Below are 17,511 nucleotides of genomic sequence, written 5' to 3'. Positions count from 1 at the left end.
ATGAATAAAATGTGTGTGAGAGTATATATATATAAAACATGATATATATATAGATAAAAGAATATGAGTAAATGTATACTCATCTGATACTTCATATCACATGACATAATTTTATATTTTGTTTACATGTGTTTATATTCTTTGATTTATTTCATTAAATATGTGGATATACATTAAAGAGCTCGAAGAAGGAAAGAAATGAGTGATGCAGAAAATGAGTTTATATTACATTAGCTGTTATAAACCGAGCACTGAAATGTGTGTGTGTGTGTAGGTGTGAGTGAGAGATGTAGTATACAAAGGTAGATACTACCCATGTCCCTACACTAACATCACTTGTAGCTGCAGCACTACGAGTCGGGGGCAACCTCCGAGGTACCTGATTAGGGTTCCTGGAAAGTACAGTCACAAAAGCACCGAAGCTAGATATGGAAGATTGGCGAGATGACATATCTGCTACTTTATACTACAGTCACACCCTGACCCTGGCAGGTCATGGAACAACTTGGTTTAGATGTGAGATCACGTGGGGCGGACAGAAGGTTCGAGGAGAGAACTACAAAAACTTGCAAAACTGTTATGGAGCCACATGGTCCCTCTTTCCTTATCAAAAAGGTCAGTTTATAGCGGAACATATTCCAATATTCAGTATTTTTAGTAAAAGTGCCAAACTGCCAGTTGCTAAGGTAATGGATGACTAAGAAGCAGAGTGAAAGTGTGAAAAATATTTTTTTGCTGGTTTTAGGGACATAGTTAAGGCTTGACAGTATTGTACCTGACACAAAAGTTTACAAAGAAGATGTTGTATACAATTTAACTTTTCAGTGCTAAACCAAATCATGAAGATTAATATGTCATACAATAATACAAAACAATAAATTTATGACATCATTATGTCAGAAATCTATATTATAGCTTTGTTGTTTATAAAATCTGTCAAAAACATTTATTTTCATGCTTTTGACAGCATACAATTTCGCAATTCATAATAAGAAGACACTTTGCTGATTTTTCCAATTACATTGTTACAAGTTTTTATCTTATCCTCCTTTATTATAAAGTCCTGACTGCTTGCAGGTGGTGCAATCCAAGGGAGGTAATCATCAGTGGTACAGTACCGCTAATGAACGGTCATTTACCTTTCAGTTATATTCAGTGCATGGTAGAATAATATTCCTTTAATGTGAGTTTTATCTACAAAATATTAGAAACAGGACTACGAAAGTTGTGATCATGATTACAAGCTACCTTGGTGATTACACGTGTACAGCACAGACCACCTGACACAAGCTATATGAATTTTTTTTATTTGTATACATCATTGGAGAACTTCCTGTCCTACATGTAATTATTGAAAAGTAGTAGAACTTCGTTGACATGAATAAAAGTTTTAAAAAAATGGTTTAAATTGCAAAAGATTGTTTCAAGGCCCTCAAGTTACAAATAACAATAAATCAATCAAGGAGCTGTACAGCTAATAAAAATATAAAAATAAAGCTTTCTGAAAAGTTCCAGCACCATAATGATTACCTATCTGCTGCATTCACAGTATCATGAGGTAAATTTGAGTTTCAGTTGTGACAGTGCGGTCAACACAGGCAAAACTTTATTTCTGTGTTTGTGTGTGTGTGTGTGTTTTGTTCGATTTTGTCTTGTGCGCATTTGGTATATTTAGCCTAGTAGATATCTTTCATCTTTATTTTATTCCTAATTTTTATTAATTTATTTTATGGAACTGGCACACGGAACCTATTTTACTCTTTTGGGCACGAATGTAATGTAGTTATTCCTGCTTATTTTTGAGTGAAGTCACGCTTTGTATATTTTTCATGAATACATCATACCTAAATAAATTAAATTTAAAAAGACGCACGAGCAATAAATGTTTTTTTCTGTGTCTATATGTATTTTTAAACGAAAAAAATAGAAAACTTTAATGAATTATATGCATACACTCTATAAATCATGTGGATTCCTTTCTTTTTTCTCTCTCCTTCTCTCTGTCTTCCTTGTATGTCTTTGGGATATCAAAGAGCACAACAGCCGGCACCTGTAAGCAATACAATGAGGTCTGATTGTCTTTGTTCATATCTTGTCTTAGACTCATTGTTCTTTCCCTACATGTGGGATCTGTATACTGGGCCAGGAGCTTCGCAGTTATCTATTGTAACCTATATGTTGGTTATTCATCTCCGCTCATGTATGCTCTCTCTCTCTCTCGCTCTCTCGATGTCTATGTATATCACACACGCACCTACAAGCTCATCATGCGATATAAAGGGTAAAGTCTGTAACCGTGTTTTCTTTCACCTTTCTTTTTAAGAAAATAAAGATAAAGTATTTTTCGACTTTCTGAAGAGTCCCACTCGACAGGAAGATACCAAACTAACCTGTGTTCATACCACAAGATCTCACGATTCAGTTTCTCTCAAGGAATATGAAGTGCAGTCGATATATCTCTATTTTTTTCAGAATTCAGCAAAAGTTTTAACGTGTGTAATGTTGAAGAAGTTTATCAAGAGAATCTGAGAGATAATGAGAATAGAATACTAGATGGAGCTACTTGTGACGAGCATTTCTGGTGTTGTCTCAACGAAAATGTAATGAAACTGTTTTCCGTTTACTGCTTACACATATCCTTTATTCGTTTGTACGTCTCTCTCTCTCTCTCCATATTCTCTTCCTGCTCCACGCAGAAACAACGTGGGTCAAGTCCAACACTCGCAACTAGGGATCGCTAGTCTCTACGAATTCAATTGTGTTGCCTGGCCTTATATTAGCGCACAACATCAAGTTTGCTGATTACAATTGAAGTCCTGAAGCTTTAAGGGATGACAATAACTATGTGGAGATTGTGTGTTTCTCTTCTTTTTCTTGAATTACAAACCGTAGAAGGTAAGTCATTAACAGCATTTATGTGAAGGATTCATGTATGATAGTCATATTACAGCCACAAGAAGACAGAAAAAATATGTCAGTAAAAATTAAGGACGAGCAAAATGCAATCAGGCTGACTGTAAAAACATTAACACACTCTCTCTCTCTGTCTCTCTGTCTCTCTCTTTCTCTCACTCACATCAACAAACACACATGAAAGTATGTTCATGGTTACGTCCGCGTGACGGCATACACATTTACTGCTTGATGTTTGTTGAGGATTTGTTGTTGTTGAAAACTTCAAGAACAATAGGTGTGCAGATTACACCATGCACAGACAGCTTCGTGGAGGTACCTGCCGAGGAGAGCCTTACCTTAAGCTGTTCACCACAGACTCAATCCATGGAATGGAGACTTTCTTTGGGGGGCTCTTCGTATCTGTCAGCGAAGTTTGAAAATGGTCAGTATGTGCAAAAAAACCTCCCTTTTGATGTAAACAGCGACCCGGGGAAAATATCTCTGACAATCAACACCAGCAACACCAGGAACATCACCCTGGTCAACGGTACTGTAGTGTGCCAAGATCTCAGTCAGTCACCACCGAGTTCTTCAAACTGTGGACTTAACTATGTTTGTAAGTAGATGGCCTTCTTCTTCGGGCATGTTTACTTTTATACGTTTCCTGTGGACTGACGGACAAAACAACGAGTAAAACACTTACATACTGTCGTGTATGCATGTGTGCATTTACTTAATTATACATTGCTGTTTGATACAACTTATTTTAGTGGGTTTTCAGCTCTGAATTCCAGGAACAAATATAATAAGTTGAGTTTAATGCGTTTAAAAGGGAGTAAATGTATATGGTTATCATCAGAGAAGCAGTAATGCAGCATATAAAGTGAAGAAATTTTGCAAATATATAAAGTGCAAGATTTACACACAAAAAGACCTTTATAAATGTGCAGACATAAAGACAGATAGACAGGAAAAGATAGAAATGTCAAGCACAGAGAAAAAGTGAATGAGAGAGAGTGAGCGTCAGAAAGAATTTCAATGTAAAATTAGCAGAATGTTGCAAAAGAATCTTCTGAGATAATCTTATTAATCTGACACTTTCGTGTGTCTATTCTGGAGCAAAATTAGATGTTTGTTGTTTTAGATAAGCCGAAGCCAAACGACATCTCGTGCCAAGCTACGGCGGATGCTAACGGTGATAAGTTGTACTGTACCATCAACAACATCTACTCTTCTCGCGGAATTTACACGTGTCAAGCTTTACGGCGAGAAGAACAAAACGTAGGAAAAAAATTCTTTCTCACCTGTTTCTTTCTAGACAGTGCAAAACTATTTCATTCAACAAATTACTTTTTATTATTAATTTTGAATTTATCTTGTATATCAACAGATATTATCATGTAAGTCACTGTCTGTCAAATTAAAGATTTTTGAATATCTTGTTTGATCTTAAAAATCTTTGGCTTTTGGTTATTCTGTGATTTGGTAAAGCTAGATACCGCTTAATGGAATGTTTTTTTCAATATACCTTGGTACCTCTGCCCTTAAGAGCACACCGAATGTGAATTAATTTAACCCCAGCTGCAACAGAAACGACAACAACAATATTTATAACTTATTCAGTTTTAGTCTTCCTTCTTGATAGGCTTCAACAAACAATATTTAGACAACGATTGATTGTTTCAAACTGGAAATGTACTGTAATCTACCCTGTGTGACTTTGAGAAAGGAGTAGAAGACAAGAGCATGTGTAGGTATAGAAATCTCTTGTGAGATCAGGAGCAATATGTATTAGAGTCGTGATTTCTCCTATTTTTTTAATAGTTTATTCCGCAGTCCCTGTCAGAATTTGTTTAAAGGCAGCTCTCCTTTCCCTGAATTTCTTTGTTTCAGTCTGAGGTAGAACGGTTAAACACGGTCAACATGGCGACTTTGAATGATGGGGGAGGACTAAAAGTGTCCGGTAGATGTAACATCACAACGGATCTCCCAGTAAATGCGGGCAACTACTCTTACAGTGTTAAAATCTCACCAGGTGGGCTAGAGGCACAGGCAAATCTTCCTGATGGTGAAAGATGGATAGAACATTGTAAGTACTTTCTTCTTGCTGGGACAAGATTGACTTGCACACGATAGATAACGGCTACCTTTTCTCTTTCGTTTATTCCCTATACACAATAGTTACTTCGTCTCTTTGTAATAATTATTATGAAGCGCTGACCTCTTGATGATGACCCTCTGAAAACGCGTGACTAACTTTTCAATACCTTCTCTATATTTGGGACGAAAGTTTCCCCTTCCAGTACTGAAATCTTGCATTTTTAAGATGTAAATTTGAGGCGTTTTGTTTATATATATAATATATCTCTACACTGTGTACATACATGCTAAGTACATAGATAATATAAGTATATATATAAATTAAGTCATTGTTTTATCGCAGTTTGTCGATTGTTCTCATTTCTTGTCCAACGCAAATGTTTGTCTTCTTTAAAATTAATTTTCATAAAGTATTGAAAATAAAACAAATATTGCAGTTGGTATAACCACAACTGTTGGCAGTCAAGCTGCCATCTACAATGTGCCCACTGTTTGGCTTCTGGCTGCTTTGGTATTGCTGCAGTCCTGCAAAAAATAATGTAAGAAATCTCTTTATCATTTTTTTTCTCTCTCTCTCTCTCTCTCTAATATTAATATAAAAAGAAGTATTGTGTGCCTTTATGTTTGGATTTGCTTCGAAGTCTTCGTGGGTGTATTGTATTAGTATTGTGTGCACTGTATGGAAGAACGGAGGATATAAAAACTTCATCTCCCTCTCACACTCACTCATACAAATATATACACTGTATGGGAGCGGGTGGCTTTTGAAATTTGACTTTAACACTCAATGTTCATCGACTATTAAACATTTTTTGTTGTCTCAGCTTACCGAGCACACCGCCAAACACGTGCCCTCTACTGGAATAAAACCTCGCTGACAAACCAGTACAAATCTTTCTCTACAATCACACCATGGAGCCACCTGACTCTTCAAATGGCCATCATAACAGGAAGAACACAGTAATGCTGACTAAAGACTTTGTTGTGTGTAGAGTAAATGACAAAAGTCAAAACAAATAAGATAAACTGATTGTTAGTCATGGATCCCACACAGAATGAATTAAAATGTTTGCATCTTAATTAAGATGTAAAAACAGTAACAAAGGTGACAATAAAATTTAATTCTTTGAAATCAAGTTCTAAACAATAATACTCATCTTTAAGATACCCGTGCTTACCCGTGTTCATAGTACAAGATATCACTATTGAATGTTTTTGGATATTGTAATTAAAACACATCAACATAACGAAATAAAAATATGAAGCTGCTGTAAGCAATTGGAAACATTTACAGAGTGAGTAGAATGACTCCAGTCTGTAATTTAGCATCTTTCATGAGCAAGCACGCTTGTGTGTGTGCGTGTGTGTGTGTGTAAGGGGGATGTGAGAACGCATGCGTGCTCGCTGTGCACAGACCACAAGCCACTCATTCAGTCACGAGCTTTTCATGGCAGAAACAGAGAACACTTCATACTCAGTATCGCAGTCCCCCTTGGTTTATGAAAGGTTGTCAATCCCGAACAATGTATTTTCTTTTCGAGACAACTTTCCTGAACATGCTTCTACTCAAGAGGCCTACACTTACCCTTTGCCACAGTGAGTCAGTCCAGTAATTCACACTTCCTGAAGTTTCTTGCAAACTTTGAATTAAATTTCTAGGAAATGAACTCTAGAGCCCTCGGCACTAGTTTCATTCTATGCACAGCAGGCGTTCAGCCTCCTTGTGTGTTGACATTAGTATGATCAACGCACACAAAGTAAATCACAATATTTTGAACTAAAACAACGGGAATATTATATCCTAATAAAAAAATAATATGAAAAAATGCAGTCGACTGTTTGTTTATCAAAGCATGTGTGTCAGAACTGGACAGGAGTCTCAACAACGTATGAAATGCTCAACACGTCACATTTTATAATTAATTTCTTTTTAATAATACTGTTTGTCCTGTAAATTGTTGTGGTGGTTTCAGTGCAAACGACAACTGGTCTTGTAGACTGAGGTACTTTAATCTAAATAATTTTTATAAGCACAGTGAGTTTGTCCCTTCATTGTAGAGTTCCTTGTATGACAATGTCATCCCCTTTCCCAATCTTGGTAGCGATGAACCAGTCCAACCACCAACATAATTCACCCAGACAGAAACTCTTAATAATATCTTTGGATTGTAATTCCTATCCCAACGACCTTTACCGGTTTATCTGCACTCTAGTACCCTCTGCCAATTATTCTGAAATGAAATCAGGCTTCTACAGACTTGTGGCAGTCAACAAAGGTGGCGAAGACATCTTGACAGTGCGGACTGGTGAGCTAATGGATGCTTGAGTTCATGTTCTTATGATTAGGTATCTTTCATCTTAAGAACCTCGCTCATATATACCATATGAACTCACACAATAGCGAGTATAAGCACAACACAATTACAAACACATACACGCCTAAAATGACATGAATCATTATTATAAAGACTTTAACATATATTGTTCAGTAAAGCAATAATTACGTATAACGAAGATTATCAAACATAATCAACAATTATCAAAAGGCAAATTAAAAAGTTACCAAACAAAAACAAACATGCACCAACAAATTAACACAAAATGAAAAGACAAGATGAGCAAAGGGACAAGCTGGGAAAGATCCGAGGAAGGAATTTATGAACAACAAAGACATAATATTTAGAAGGAGACGAAAGAGAGCAAAGATGAAAAAAAAATAAAATTCAAAAAAAAAAAATTCAAAATCCATTAGTGAATGTATTAAACTAATGAAAGCATTACTGAGGCTCGAGTTGTTCGTTCAAATTTCGGTAGTAACGGAAGTACAGGATGGAGGATTCACGAAAGGCCAGCATGGTTCAGGAAACACTTGAGGGCGTTATCACCTCTTCTCAATGCAGAGGCTTGTAAGGGAGCGGGTTTATGTCACGTGACAGCAGCCAGGTCAGGTCCGGGTGACACTTGATGTGGGAGCATGCGCGAGAGAGTTTGGGTTGGGATAGTGGATTTGTGAAAGCAGTATATTCATCTGTGACTTCATATGACATGACATAACTTTATCTTTTGTTTACATGTTTATATACTTTGATTTATTTCCTTAAATATGCAGATATACATGACAGAGCTCGAAGAAGGAAAGAAATCATGAGTGATGCAGAAAATTAGGTTCTATTACATTAGCTGTTATAAACCGATCAGTGAACTGTATATGTGTGTGTGTGTGGGTGTGAGTGAGAGATGTAGTATACAAATTTATAGAAGTTTCGAGGAGAGAACTACACCTTTTGCAAAACTGTTATGGAGTCGCATGATCCCTCTTTTCTTATAAAAAAAAGTCAGTCTATAGCGGAACATTTTCCAATATTCAGTATTTTTAGTAAAGTGCCAAACTATCAGTTGCTAAGGAAATGGATGACTAAGAAGCCGAGTGAAAGTGTAAAAAGTATTTTTTTTTGCTGGTTTTAGGGACATAGTTTAGGCTTAACAGTATTTTAACCTGACACAAAAGTTTACAAAGAACGAAAAACATATATTTTGACACCATTTATCTTTTCAGTGCAAAACAAAATCATGAAGATGAATATGTCCTACAATAATTGAAAACAATAAATTTATTAGATCATTATGTCAGAAATCTATGTTATAGAATTGTTGTTTATAAAATCTGTCAAAAACATTTATTTTAATCCTTTTTGACAACATATAATTTTGCAATTCATAAAAAGAAAAAACTTTGCTGTTTTTTGCAATCACTTTGTTACAAGTTTTTATTCTCTTTTATTATAAAGTCCTGGCTGTGGTGCAGATGGTGCAATCAAAGGGAGGTAATCATCAGTGGTACAGTACCGTTAATGACCAGTCATTTACCTTTCAGTTATATTCAGTGCATAGTAGAATAATATTCCTTTAATGTGAGTTTTATCTACAAAATTTTAGAAACAAAACTACAAAACTTGTGATCATGATTACAAGCTACCTCAGTGATTACACGTGTACAGCACAGACCACCTGACGAACGCTATATGAATTTTTTTTCTTTAGACTACAGCATGGGAGAACTAACACGATTCAGTTTCTCTCAACGCTGATTAAAATACATATAAATAAGGAAATAAAAAAAGCTAAAACTCAATATCCTACAAACAGAGGACACTTCATACACAGTATCGTAGTCCCCCTTGGTTTATAAAGGGTCGTCAAACCTGAACAACGTATTTCATTTTCGAGACAATTTTCCTGTACTTACTTCTACTCAAGTGGTTGACACTTAGTACTTGTGAAACCGATGCCAGTCCAGTAATTCGCATTTCCTGCCGCTTCCTGCAAACTTTGTATTCCCCAGAAAATGAGCTCTAGAATCTTCGACAGCAAATTCACTCTAGGCATTGCCTCCTTAAGATGAGAGGATGGAGCTAGCACGATGATGGAAGGCTTAAGGATCATGAGATTAGACCCATCTCTAAAAGCTATCAGTCTTCCATAAACTTAATGCGATTTCCATCATTATTTTATTAATTTATTCCTTGTTGCTCCTTTGGGGAGGTTAGGACCGCAACAGCACCTAGCCAGCGGACCCGGTGTTGGGCAATCCCGACTTCCATCATAGCAAGATAAAACATTGAAAACCACTAGAAAAATATATCCTAAAATTTGTTTGAACTTTGGTATCGATGTTTCAATGAGTGTCCGTCGTAAACTTTAGATATAAAATAAACTGTCTCGTTATTGCAGTCGTCTGCCACAAGATTGACATCTGATATTTAAACCACACCCAAACTCTTGAACTCTGCGCGGGAATCAGTCCGGATCCACTCAAATATCTTCCGGTTTTGCTTAATGCCATGGCGACACTCGTTAAGTTCTGATTACTGAGTTGTCTCAGCACAAATTTTGAGAATGGTGGCAAGAAGCATCTTGTTTCTTCTTCTTCTTACTAGATGGCAAATAATAGGAGGTAAGACAACAATGCATTTTCATACCTCTTTATACATAACTGACACAAATCTGGTCAAAATATCTGTTATCATGGTGAACAGAAACAAAAAAGAAACAATGTTTAGCCAGCTACTCTCTCCTGTCTCTGTACACGTTTCTATCTATCCGACGCTGAGTTAAACTGAAAATATTTTAACCTGATAGAAAAATAATATGAAGTGCAGTCATCATCAAGAAATCAAAGAAGATAAGCTCATACTTGTTTTCTGTCGTCAGTAACAGGTGTGCAAATCAAATCTTGCGGTGAAGGAAATATGATAGAAATAAAGCCCGGAGAGACACGCTCGTTCAGGTGTACCTCAAACACAGGGTACGTGGAGTGGACACTAGTCACCGGCAAGAGCGGAGCTCACCAACGGCTTGCCGTGTGGGAAAACAACTTGCAAACTTATAACGACTTCGACAAAACATTTGTTGCAAAATCTAAATACGAGCTAGAAATTAATGCTGTGAACAACAGAAAGATACACGATGATGTCTCAATTGTGAACGGAAGTCTGTTGTGCAAAACTGGGAGAGAAACGGCGACCTGCGGACTGAGCTATGTTGGTGAGTAAACAATGTTCAGACTGAATTGATGAAATTAATGATTGAACATGTTGAACCCTAATCATAGGTGACAGACTATTCTTTGAACTGGTTTAACATTCACGATCACAAGAAACTGATAGTTCGGGAAAGATAACCTATTGGTCCGTGTGATTTAACCTCTAGTTTCCTCATCTTACTCTTGTTTCCGTTCTTATCAAGACATCATTTGCATTACTGCTATAAAGTGCAGAAGCACTTTCTTGTGGGAAAAAGAAAAACTCATTTTTCTGTGTCCCAGTAGGTTTTTCAGGAGCTAGATGTATTCAGTATATAGAAGGCTGCAGGCTGTAGGGAGCTTTTACACAATGATGTGCATTTGTCCCACAAACGCTTGGACCTACAGATACAAATTCTTTTTCTTGCATGATGGCAGCAGTTTTAATGTTAGCAAATGTTGTAAACTGTTTTGTTAACAACAGATGCTGCACAAGGCACTGTATGCACGGCCATGGCGACATCTTGGAATGTCACGGTATCCTGCAACATCAGCAGCGCCTACTCCTCTCGGAGAATTTACACCTGTCATCTCAGTAGAAAACACAATGTAAATGTTAAACGACATTAAATACTGTATTTAAATGAAGATATCCCAAATAATCACGCGATGGTCCTGGTATAAAATACAGCTAATTTATGTTTCATAGACCTTTTAAGCTGTAAGGTATTGAAGTAGAGTGGAAGAAAGTTTTTCACACAATAAACTAAAACAATTGAATTTTTTTTTCTTTATGCTGAAATTTCCTGATGAAAATTAGACCACACACACAGAGTAATATCTATGTGTTGTTGTAGTAAAGAACTCGTTATTGTAAATTAGCATGCGTTGTGTTTTATCTTTTAAACAAAAAGATTTAACAGATGGTGTAGTACTTACATGTTATCTTTCTCTAGGTTCTAGTAAATGTAATAAACAAATTAAATCGCAATATTGTGATATCTCCTTTCCTTTTGTTGACGATGTCACTTTCTTTCGTCTTTTTTGTTGTCTTTTTTATTTGGTTTTTAGTCAGTGTTCATACCGCTACAGACCATCGCCATGACGACTAGTGTCACCAGCCAGCTAATAGCAAACAATGAGTTCAAAGTGTCTGGAAACTGTTTGTTTTATACACAACTTCCGGCTATTGAAGGAAAATATGACTACTATGTTGTCACCTCCCCAGGGAGAAGCAAGCAGACGGTGGTAAATACTGGGGACAGACAAAGTCTGACAGTTAGTAAGTGTATAAGGTTGTTTACTTTGATGAGATATTCACAAGTTGTCTGATTTTGTATTTACCATTATGATATATTTGTCCCCTTTAGTTCTCGCTTTGTTCTATGTGGTGCAATTGTATTCATAAAACTACAAAATTAACATAAAATTCAGTATCTGCACCATTCTAGAGTTAATACTTTGTAAATATTAAAACATTTTGCAAAGATATGCAAATTTCAATAAAAGAACAGCATTGCTTCTATATGACAGTATCTTTGAACTATGAACTAGATTCTGTTTCCATTTATTCGCAGAACGACCAGCCTCGCCAAATGTCTCATGTCATCCTGGTGGTCACGTGTTAGAAAACACAGAAGTCAGCTGTGTGTGTAGGACAACTAGTCTGGGTCAACCACAAGGTTCTTTGAGATGGATGGTCGGGTATGGAGCAAACATGACATCATCGGCCACCACAGAGCTGGGTGATGAAAACTCATCTGAGCTCCGTTACAACCGCACCTTGACGATGAGTGATCATGGGAAGACGTGGCTGAGATGTCAGCTTGTGTGGGGGGCAGAGGAACTTAGAGGAGATACCTACATGGCTAGTGTTGGGCGTGAGTTAACTTTATTAATTATGAATCTCTTTCGCAGTTGTTTCTTTTTTTCTCATTTGTTGTAAGTTTGGTTTTTAAGAGATATAGTAATGAATTTCTAAAAACCTTAAGCTCTAAATAGTTTTTTATGGTAACTTACATTAAGCCTAATTTATTAGAAACTGAGAAAGTTACTTTATGATATATTGACTCTCAAACACACTATTACTTTACTATCACCACTTATCACCTGGCAGGTAAGCCCCGTTCCTTGTCTGACGATGTCATCGCGATGACAAACATGCAGTTTGATGTGATCGCGTTTCCCAAGCCTCACAATGCCACCTTGATGTACCTGGGAACCAGTCCAACCACCAACATACCTCACCCAGACAGCCAACTCTCAATAATATCTTTGGACTGTAATTCCTATCCCGACGACTTTGACCGGTTTAACTGCTCTCTAGTATCCTCTGCAAATTCCTCTGAGATGGAATCAGGCTTCTACAGACTTGTGGTGGTCAACGAAGTTGGTGAAGGAATCTTGACAGTGCGGATTGGTGAGCAAATGAATGCTTGAGTGCATGTTCATTTAATTAAGTATATTCAATCTAGAGAACGTGACTTAGATAATGGGATATAATTTAAATGATACCAAAAAAAGTTTACCAAGTGAGACACGAAAACACAAAGTTCAATCCTCGTGTCTGACTTCAGGACTTTTTAGTCATGGAGAAATAATATACAATCAAAATATAATTTGAAAAGGCTCTCTGAAGGGTCTGGAATTATAATGGAAGCAGATATAGCTATAAAAGGAAGCCTAAACCAACTAAATGTTGTCTGTATTGAAAAACATACCAGCACTAACAGACTTTCTTTCTCTCTCTGTCACACACACACACACAAAAGAAAAAAAAAAACCCGCAGAAACAAGCATGCACAGTCATGTATAAATCCAAGCTTAATCAACACAATCACAAACATCTAGACGAGTAAAATGACAGATTATTATTATAAACACCTAAGCATACATTTCATTAAGCGATAATTAAATATAATGCACAGTTTAAAACGCAGTCAACCATTATAAAAAGACAAACTTAAGAGGAAGCAAACAAACAAGCACAAACAAATTAATATAAAATGAGACAAGACGCTCATCAGGACAAATGGATAAAAACTGAGAAATAAATGCAAAGACAACGCTAGACAGACATAATATAATATCTACAAACATGTTTTAAAATATCCGTCGTTACAAGTAACGGTATTACTGAGGCTCGAGTCGTTCGTTCAAAGTTCGGTATTACCAAAAGAGCAGGATGGGGAGTTTACGAAAGGCCAACATGATGCAGGATACACTTAAGTCCGTTATCAACTCTTGCTGAGAGCACGTGCTTGTAAGCAAGCAAGGCTACGTCACGTGACACAAGCCAGGTCAGGTCAAAGGTAAGTGCTATGTCTTGAGGGTATGTCGAGAGGCAGTTTAGGATGAGTGAGGGGATGTGTGCATGTAAGCAGCTGTGTGCTTGTCGCTTCCATCCTGCTGTGTAAACACATGCACACAGACTGAGACAACGTTGGCAATAAGTGTCACAGAAAAATAAAGAGAAACTGGGAATGCTTTGAAGAGTGGATTTAATAATGGATGGATTTCCTGTCACGTGTCTATTTTATTATTAGCTCCATGTTTACCAGCATTGCTATTTCATTTCTTTTGATTAGCATGTTAATAAAAAAAAAAGGGGAAGAGTTAGCATGCTCCTTACTATAGAATTTGTAAGATATTTGTAGTTAAGGTGATGGTAGAGGTAGACACTGTGCAGGGCGCGTGAATTCAGCTATAGAAATATATGGAATAGAAGCAGTTGCTGCAACACAATGTTGTATTTCGTAGAAAAAAATTTTGCTGGTTTGTATGCACTTTCAGTAGCAGTTACAATATATTTCTCCTCTGAATTACAGGAAGACTGGCACGGGTTCATGTCAACATGTGTGGACGCCTTCACAAAGACGAGTTTTGGATAATTGTTTTTACCCTTTCTATTTTGACATCGCAATTATCGATCTCATGATATGTTAATAAACAAGCAATCAAAGCGAAACAGTATTCTAGAGAATCTCGACAGACAGACAGACAGACAGACAGACAGACAGACAGACAGACAGACAGACAGACAGACAGACAGACAGACAGACAGACAGACAGACAGACAGACAGGCAAACATTAGTTTAAAAGAAGTGAGAATCTTGTATTCACACATGTGCATCCCATCTCTGCTCATGCCAACATTTAAGCGTGTAAAATATATTTAAAATTGTAACGTTGAGTGTGTAATAGTTGAATGTGAAAACTGAGCTACTTTAAGTAACATCGTCTTTTCCCCAATTTATAACTATTATTTCTTTAACTAATATGTATATTATATCAAAAAATAAAACCAATGTGCATATATTTATTCTTTGGAACAGAAATTTTACACACAGTGCAGACATGGGATTACCATTTGTGGTGGTGCCATCACTCCACATGGTATGGGTCGGCAGGTAAGTACAGTAGATTTTTTCATTGCAAAGAACTGCGTCTGTTCCACAGCAGTGCTGTCATTAAATACAAATCTTGTTTTGCGTTCTGTTTATTTTTTCGACTTTGTGATATATAGATATTTTGCAAATTCCCGCGGTGGAAATTAAAGCTTTTATGTTTACAGACCAGACTAAAGGTAATACACAAGCGTTATAAAAGTTTAGGATATGTGGTAATAACTACTTGATATTAATTTTAGACAACAGTATACAACTGAATAGTGTCAAGGGGCTCTCTGTGTAGGACATCAGCGTGACTTGTTTAGCCAGAAATTATTCCCCTGCTCACTCAAAATCTACTGTGCAGACGGTGCAAGGGAGGTAAGCCCCACAGCTACAGTGAAGAACTCTTCAGGGGAGGTAACGACGTCATTAAACGAAGGCTTTCTCATTTCCTGTTCTAAATAAATGTTTCATATCTATTGCCTTTTTTTAATGGGTCTCTTTGCTTTTTGGAAAGGTGTAGACTGTGTGTAAAGTTTGTCTCCTCTTGAATTTTCTGGCCTAGTGGTGGACAGAGCGAGTGGTTCGCAGGTATGACCCGTCAGGTCTTTGTGACTGATAAGGATAACTATTTAATATTAATATGTAAAGTATACATTCTACTTACAGGGCAGTTTCTATGACACTTGGGTATGAGACACATGACAACAAGGCATGGACAGACTTTGAGAGGCTCCAGGCTTGAACTCTTTACAACAAGCGTCGTTGCTAAATTTATCTTATTTTCCGGTCTGGTTACTACCCAAGTCAAGCAACTCAAAAATTTCCAGCTCAACCCTTATATACGGAAGAAGCCAACTTTAATAAAAAATTTATATTACTTAACTAATTAAAGGTTCTTTTTCATATTCCAGACGTTCTGAAACTTTAATAGGTTTTGAGGGTTTACTTGTGACCAGTAGCTAGATTAACAGATATTTTGATAATCGTCTGCTTTACAACTCTCCTATTCAAGGGAAGGAACTACTGCAATCATAACAGTTTTTCAGAGTTACATTCCTTGAAATTTACTTTTTTGATGGAATTATAAAGGAGACAACAGCACTGACGGTAACAATTAAAGTATGAAAAGGATATAAATATTACCATATATTTATATTATATAAAACAACTTAATAAACTGCCATGATATTTATTACCTAAATCATTAATTGTATAAATCACACGTAAATATATAAGCTGAATATATAGTATAGAAAACTTTTATGTAAAACCGATATAAACAGGTTAATTTATTTTAAATAAATTTGTTTTTCATATGCTTATAATGTGTATATGTTATATTTAAAACAGGATGAAATTGCTCATTCTCTTTCTATGGCACAAGTATTTAAAATGCTTAGACTTTGTCTCCTTACATGATTGAGATATAGTTCATCGGAAACTCTAGAGAAAATTATAAGGGATAAATCATGAACATCCATGACAGATTAACTTGCGTTTAAACACATTTCCATTATACCCATTATACCAGTTATACATTATATTACATGGGAGGGAGGAAGTTGGAAGGTTTAGGAGGCGCCATGCAGTTTATCCTCATTGTGAATACATTTTCGCTTCTTTTCGAGTCCCTGGTATTTTAAGAAAAGAAATAGAAAAAACGTTCTGTTTAGAGCTTTAGGCTCAAATATATATTATGCACCAGTTTACCACTAACCACTAAACACTTACAGTATACTACTGCTAATAATAATAAATATGTAATTTATGCAGTTCAGTATCGCTATAATACTACAGACTGCACTAAGCGCTGAATTAAAAGCAGCGAAAGCTATTTTACTATGAAGCAAAAGAAAGAACAGAACAACAATCAGGATAAACTCGAAAATACAGTGAAGACACAGCGATAACAGAGTAAACACAAAGAGTTCGCTAAAACATAATCAACAAAGAGATATCGGCAGGACGCATTAGTCAAAAGAAATAAAAGGCAGAGAGAGAGAGAGAACAGGTGAAGTGTAGAGTCTTGAATGTAGTCCGCTGCATATAGATAAATATTTTAAGTCTCTACTTATCAGCTGAACAAAATGAGAGTGTACAAAATTATAGTACTATTAGTAAAGATAACTCTCTCAATTGCATCCTGTCGCTGTCACCTCCTTCTTCCACCCTTTCTCCATCTCTCAAACACAACTTCCCACTACGACTATTAATCTCCGGTAGCGGAAACAGATGTTTGAATTTTTAGAAGACATCAGGACGTTAATACAGTGTGTATGTACAGACGACCAACTGCTCTTTGTTGGCATATTTCCGTTCATAACTTAGTTCATTTTCACCACGAAAGCTGACAGTCAACGTGGAAGAAACCTCTTTCAGCTGACTAGCGTTAATTTAAAATTACAATGACAAGAACAGTAGCATCTTTGATGCGCGAAAAGTGGTTTGTGCTACAAAAATTAGTTCAAACAAAACAATGGAATTGATTAGAGTACACAGATAGAACGGAAGGCTGGAATTAGTCACTGGCAGAGAAGACAGAAGGAATAAGATTGACAACACTGACCGATGAACTCAAGTGCCTCTTGAAAACTTCCTGT

At 36.4% G+C, this 17,511-nt stretch overlaps 2 protein-coding genes across 6 annotated transcripts; both read left to right on the top strand.

Moving 5' to 3' along the window:
* The first annotated feature begins 340 nt into the window (after positions 1–340).
* Positions 341–6,269, top strand: LOC112568361. Of its 2 annotated transcripts, none has more exons than XM_025245637.1 (6): positions 341–615; positions 3,191–3,511; positions 4,040–4,176; positions 4,789–4,984; positions 5,433–5,534; positions 5,820–6,269. In XM_025245637.1, exons 1-5 carry the CDS (start codon positions 429–431, stop codon positions 5,531–5,533), a joined length of 942 nt encoding a protein of 313 aa, XP_025101422.1. In that variant the 5' UTR covers positions 341–428; the 3' UTR covers position 5,534; positions 5,820–6,269. The 2 variants fall into 2 exon arrangements, with proteins under 2 accessions (XP_025101422.1, XP_025101423.1); XM_025245638.1 differs by lacking the exon at positions 341–615 and adding an exon at positions 2,697–2,895.
* Positions 6,270–9,563: 3,294 nt separating this feature from the next.
* Positions 9,564–15,738, top strand: LOC112569267. 4 transcript variants are annotated; one of them, XR_003100353.1, is made up of 7 exons: positions 9,564–9,949; positions 10,207–10,539; positions 11,001–11,125; positions 11,588–11,798; positions 12,094–12,396; positions 12,633–13,827; positions 14,344–15,735. XR_003100353.1 is itself a non-coding variant. In XM_025247009.1 (6 exons), exons 1-6 carry the CDS (start codon positions 9,892–9,894, stop codon positions 12,953–12,955), a joined length of 1,353 nt encoding a protein of 450 aa, XP_025102794.1. In that variant the 5' UTR covers positions 9,564–9,891; the 3' UTR covers positions 12,956–15,737. The 4 variants fall into 4 exon arrangements, 2 of the variants coding, with proteins under 2 accessions (XP_025102794.1, XP_025102795.1); XR_003100352.1 differs by having other exon boundaries at positions 12,633–14,926; positions 15,273–15,733; XM_025247009.1 differs by having other exon boundaries at positions 12,633–15,737.
* The last annotated feature ends 1,773 nt before the right edge of the window (positions 15,739–17,511 follow it).

The sequence above is a fragment of the Pomacea canaliculata genome, linkage group LG7 (genome assembly GCF_003073045.1).
Source record: "Pomacea canaliculata isolate SZHN2017 linkage group LG7, ASM307304v1, whole genome shotgun sequence".
In the NCBI taxonomy this organism is placed as follows: domain Eukaryota; kingdom Metazoa; phylum Mollusca; class Gastropoda; order Architaenioglossa; family Ampullariidae; genus Pomacea; species Pomacea canaliculata.
Note: the sequence above shows the minus strand (reverse complement) of the source record. Positions and strands in the feature narration are given on the sequence as shown.

Bases quoted from the DNA above. Each gene is read 5' to 3' on its own strand.
- LOC112568361 (XM_025245637.1), top strand. From the start codon at position 429: ATGGAAGATTGGCGAGATGACATATCTGCTACTTTATACTACAGTCAC. The intron at 616-3,190 runs GTCAGTTTATAG...CAAGAACAATAG, and splicing joins CCTCTTTCCTTATCAAAAAG to GTGTGCAGATTACACCATGC. The intron at 3,512-4,039 runs GTAAGTAGATGG...TTGTTGTTTTAG, and splicing joins CTGTGGACTTAACTATGTTT to ATAAGCCGAAGCCAAACGAC.
- LOC112569267 (XM_025247009.1), top strand. From the start codon at position 9,892: ATGGTGGCAAGAAGCATCTTGTTTCTTCTTCTTCTTACTAGATGGCAA. The intron at 11,799-12,093 runs GTAAGTGTATAA...ATTTATTCGCAG, and splicing joins CAGACAAAGTCTGACAGTTA to AACGACCAGCCTCGCCAAAT. The intron at 12,397-12,632 runs GTGAGTTAACTT...ATCACCTGGCAG, and splicing joins CTACATGGCTAGTGTTGGGC to GTAAGCCCCGTTCCTTGTCT.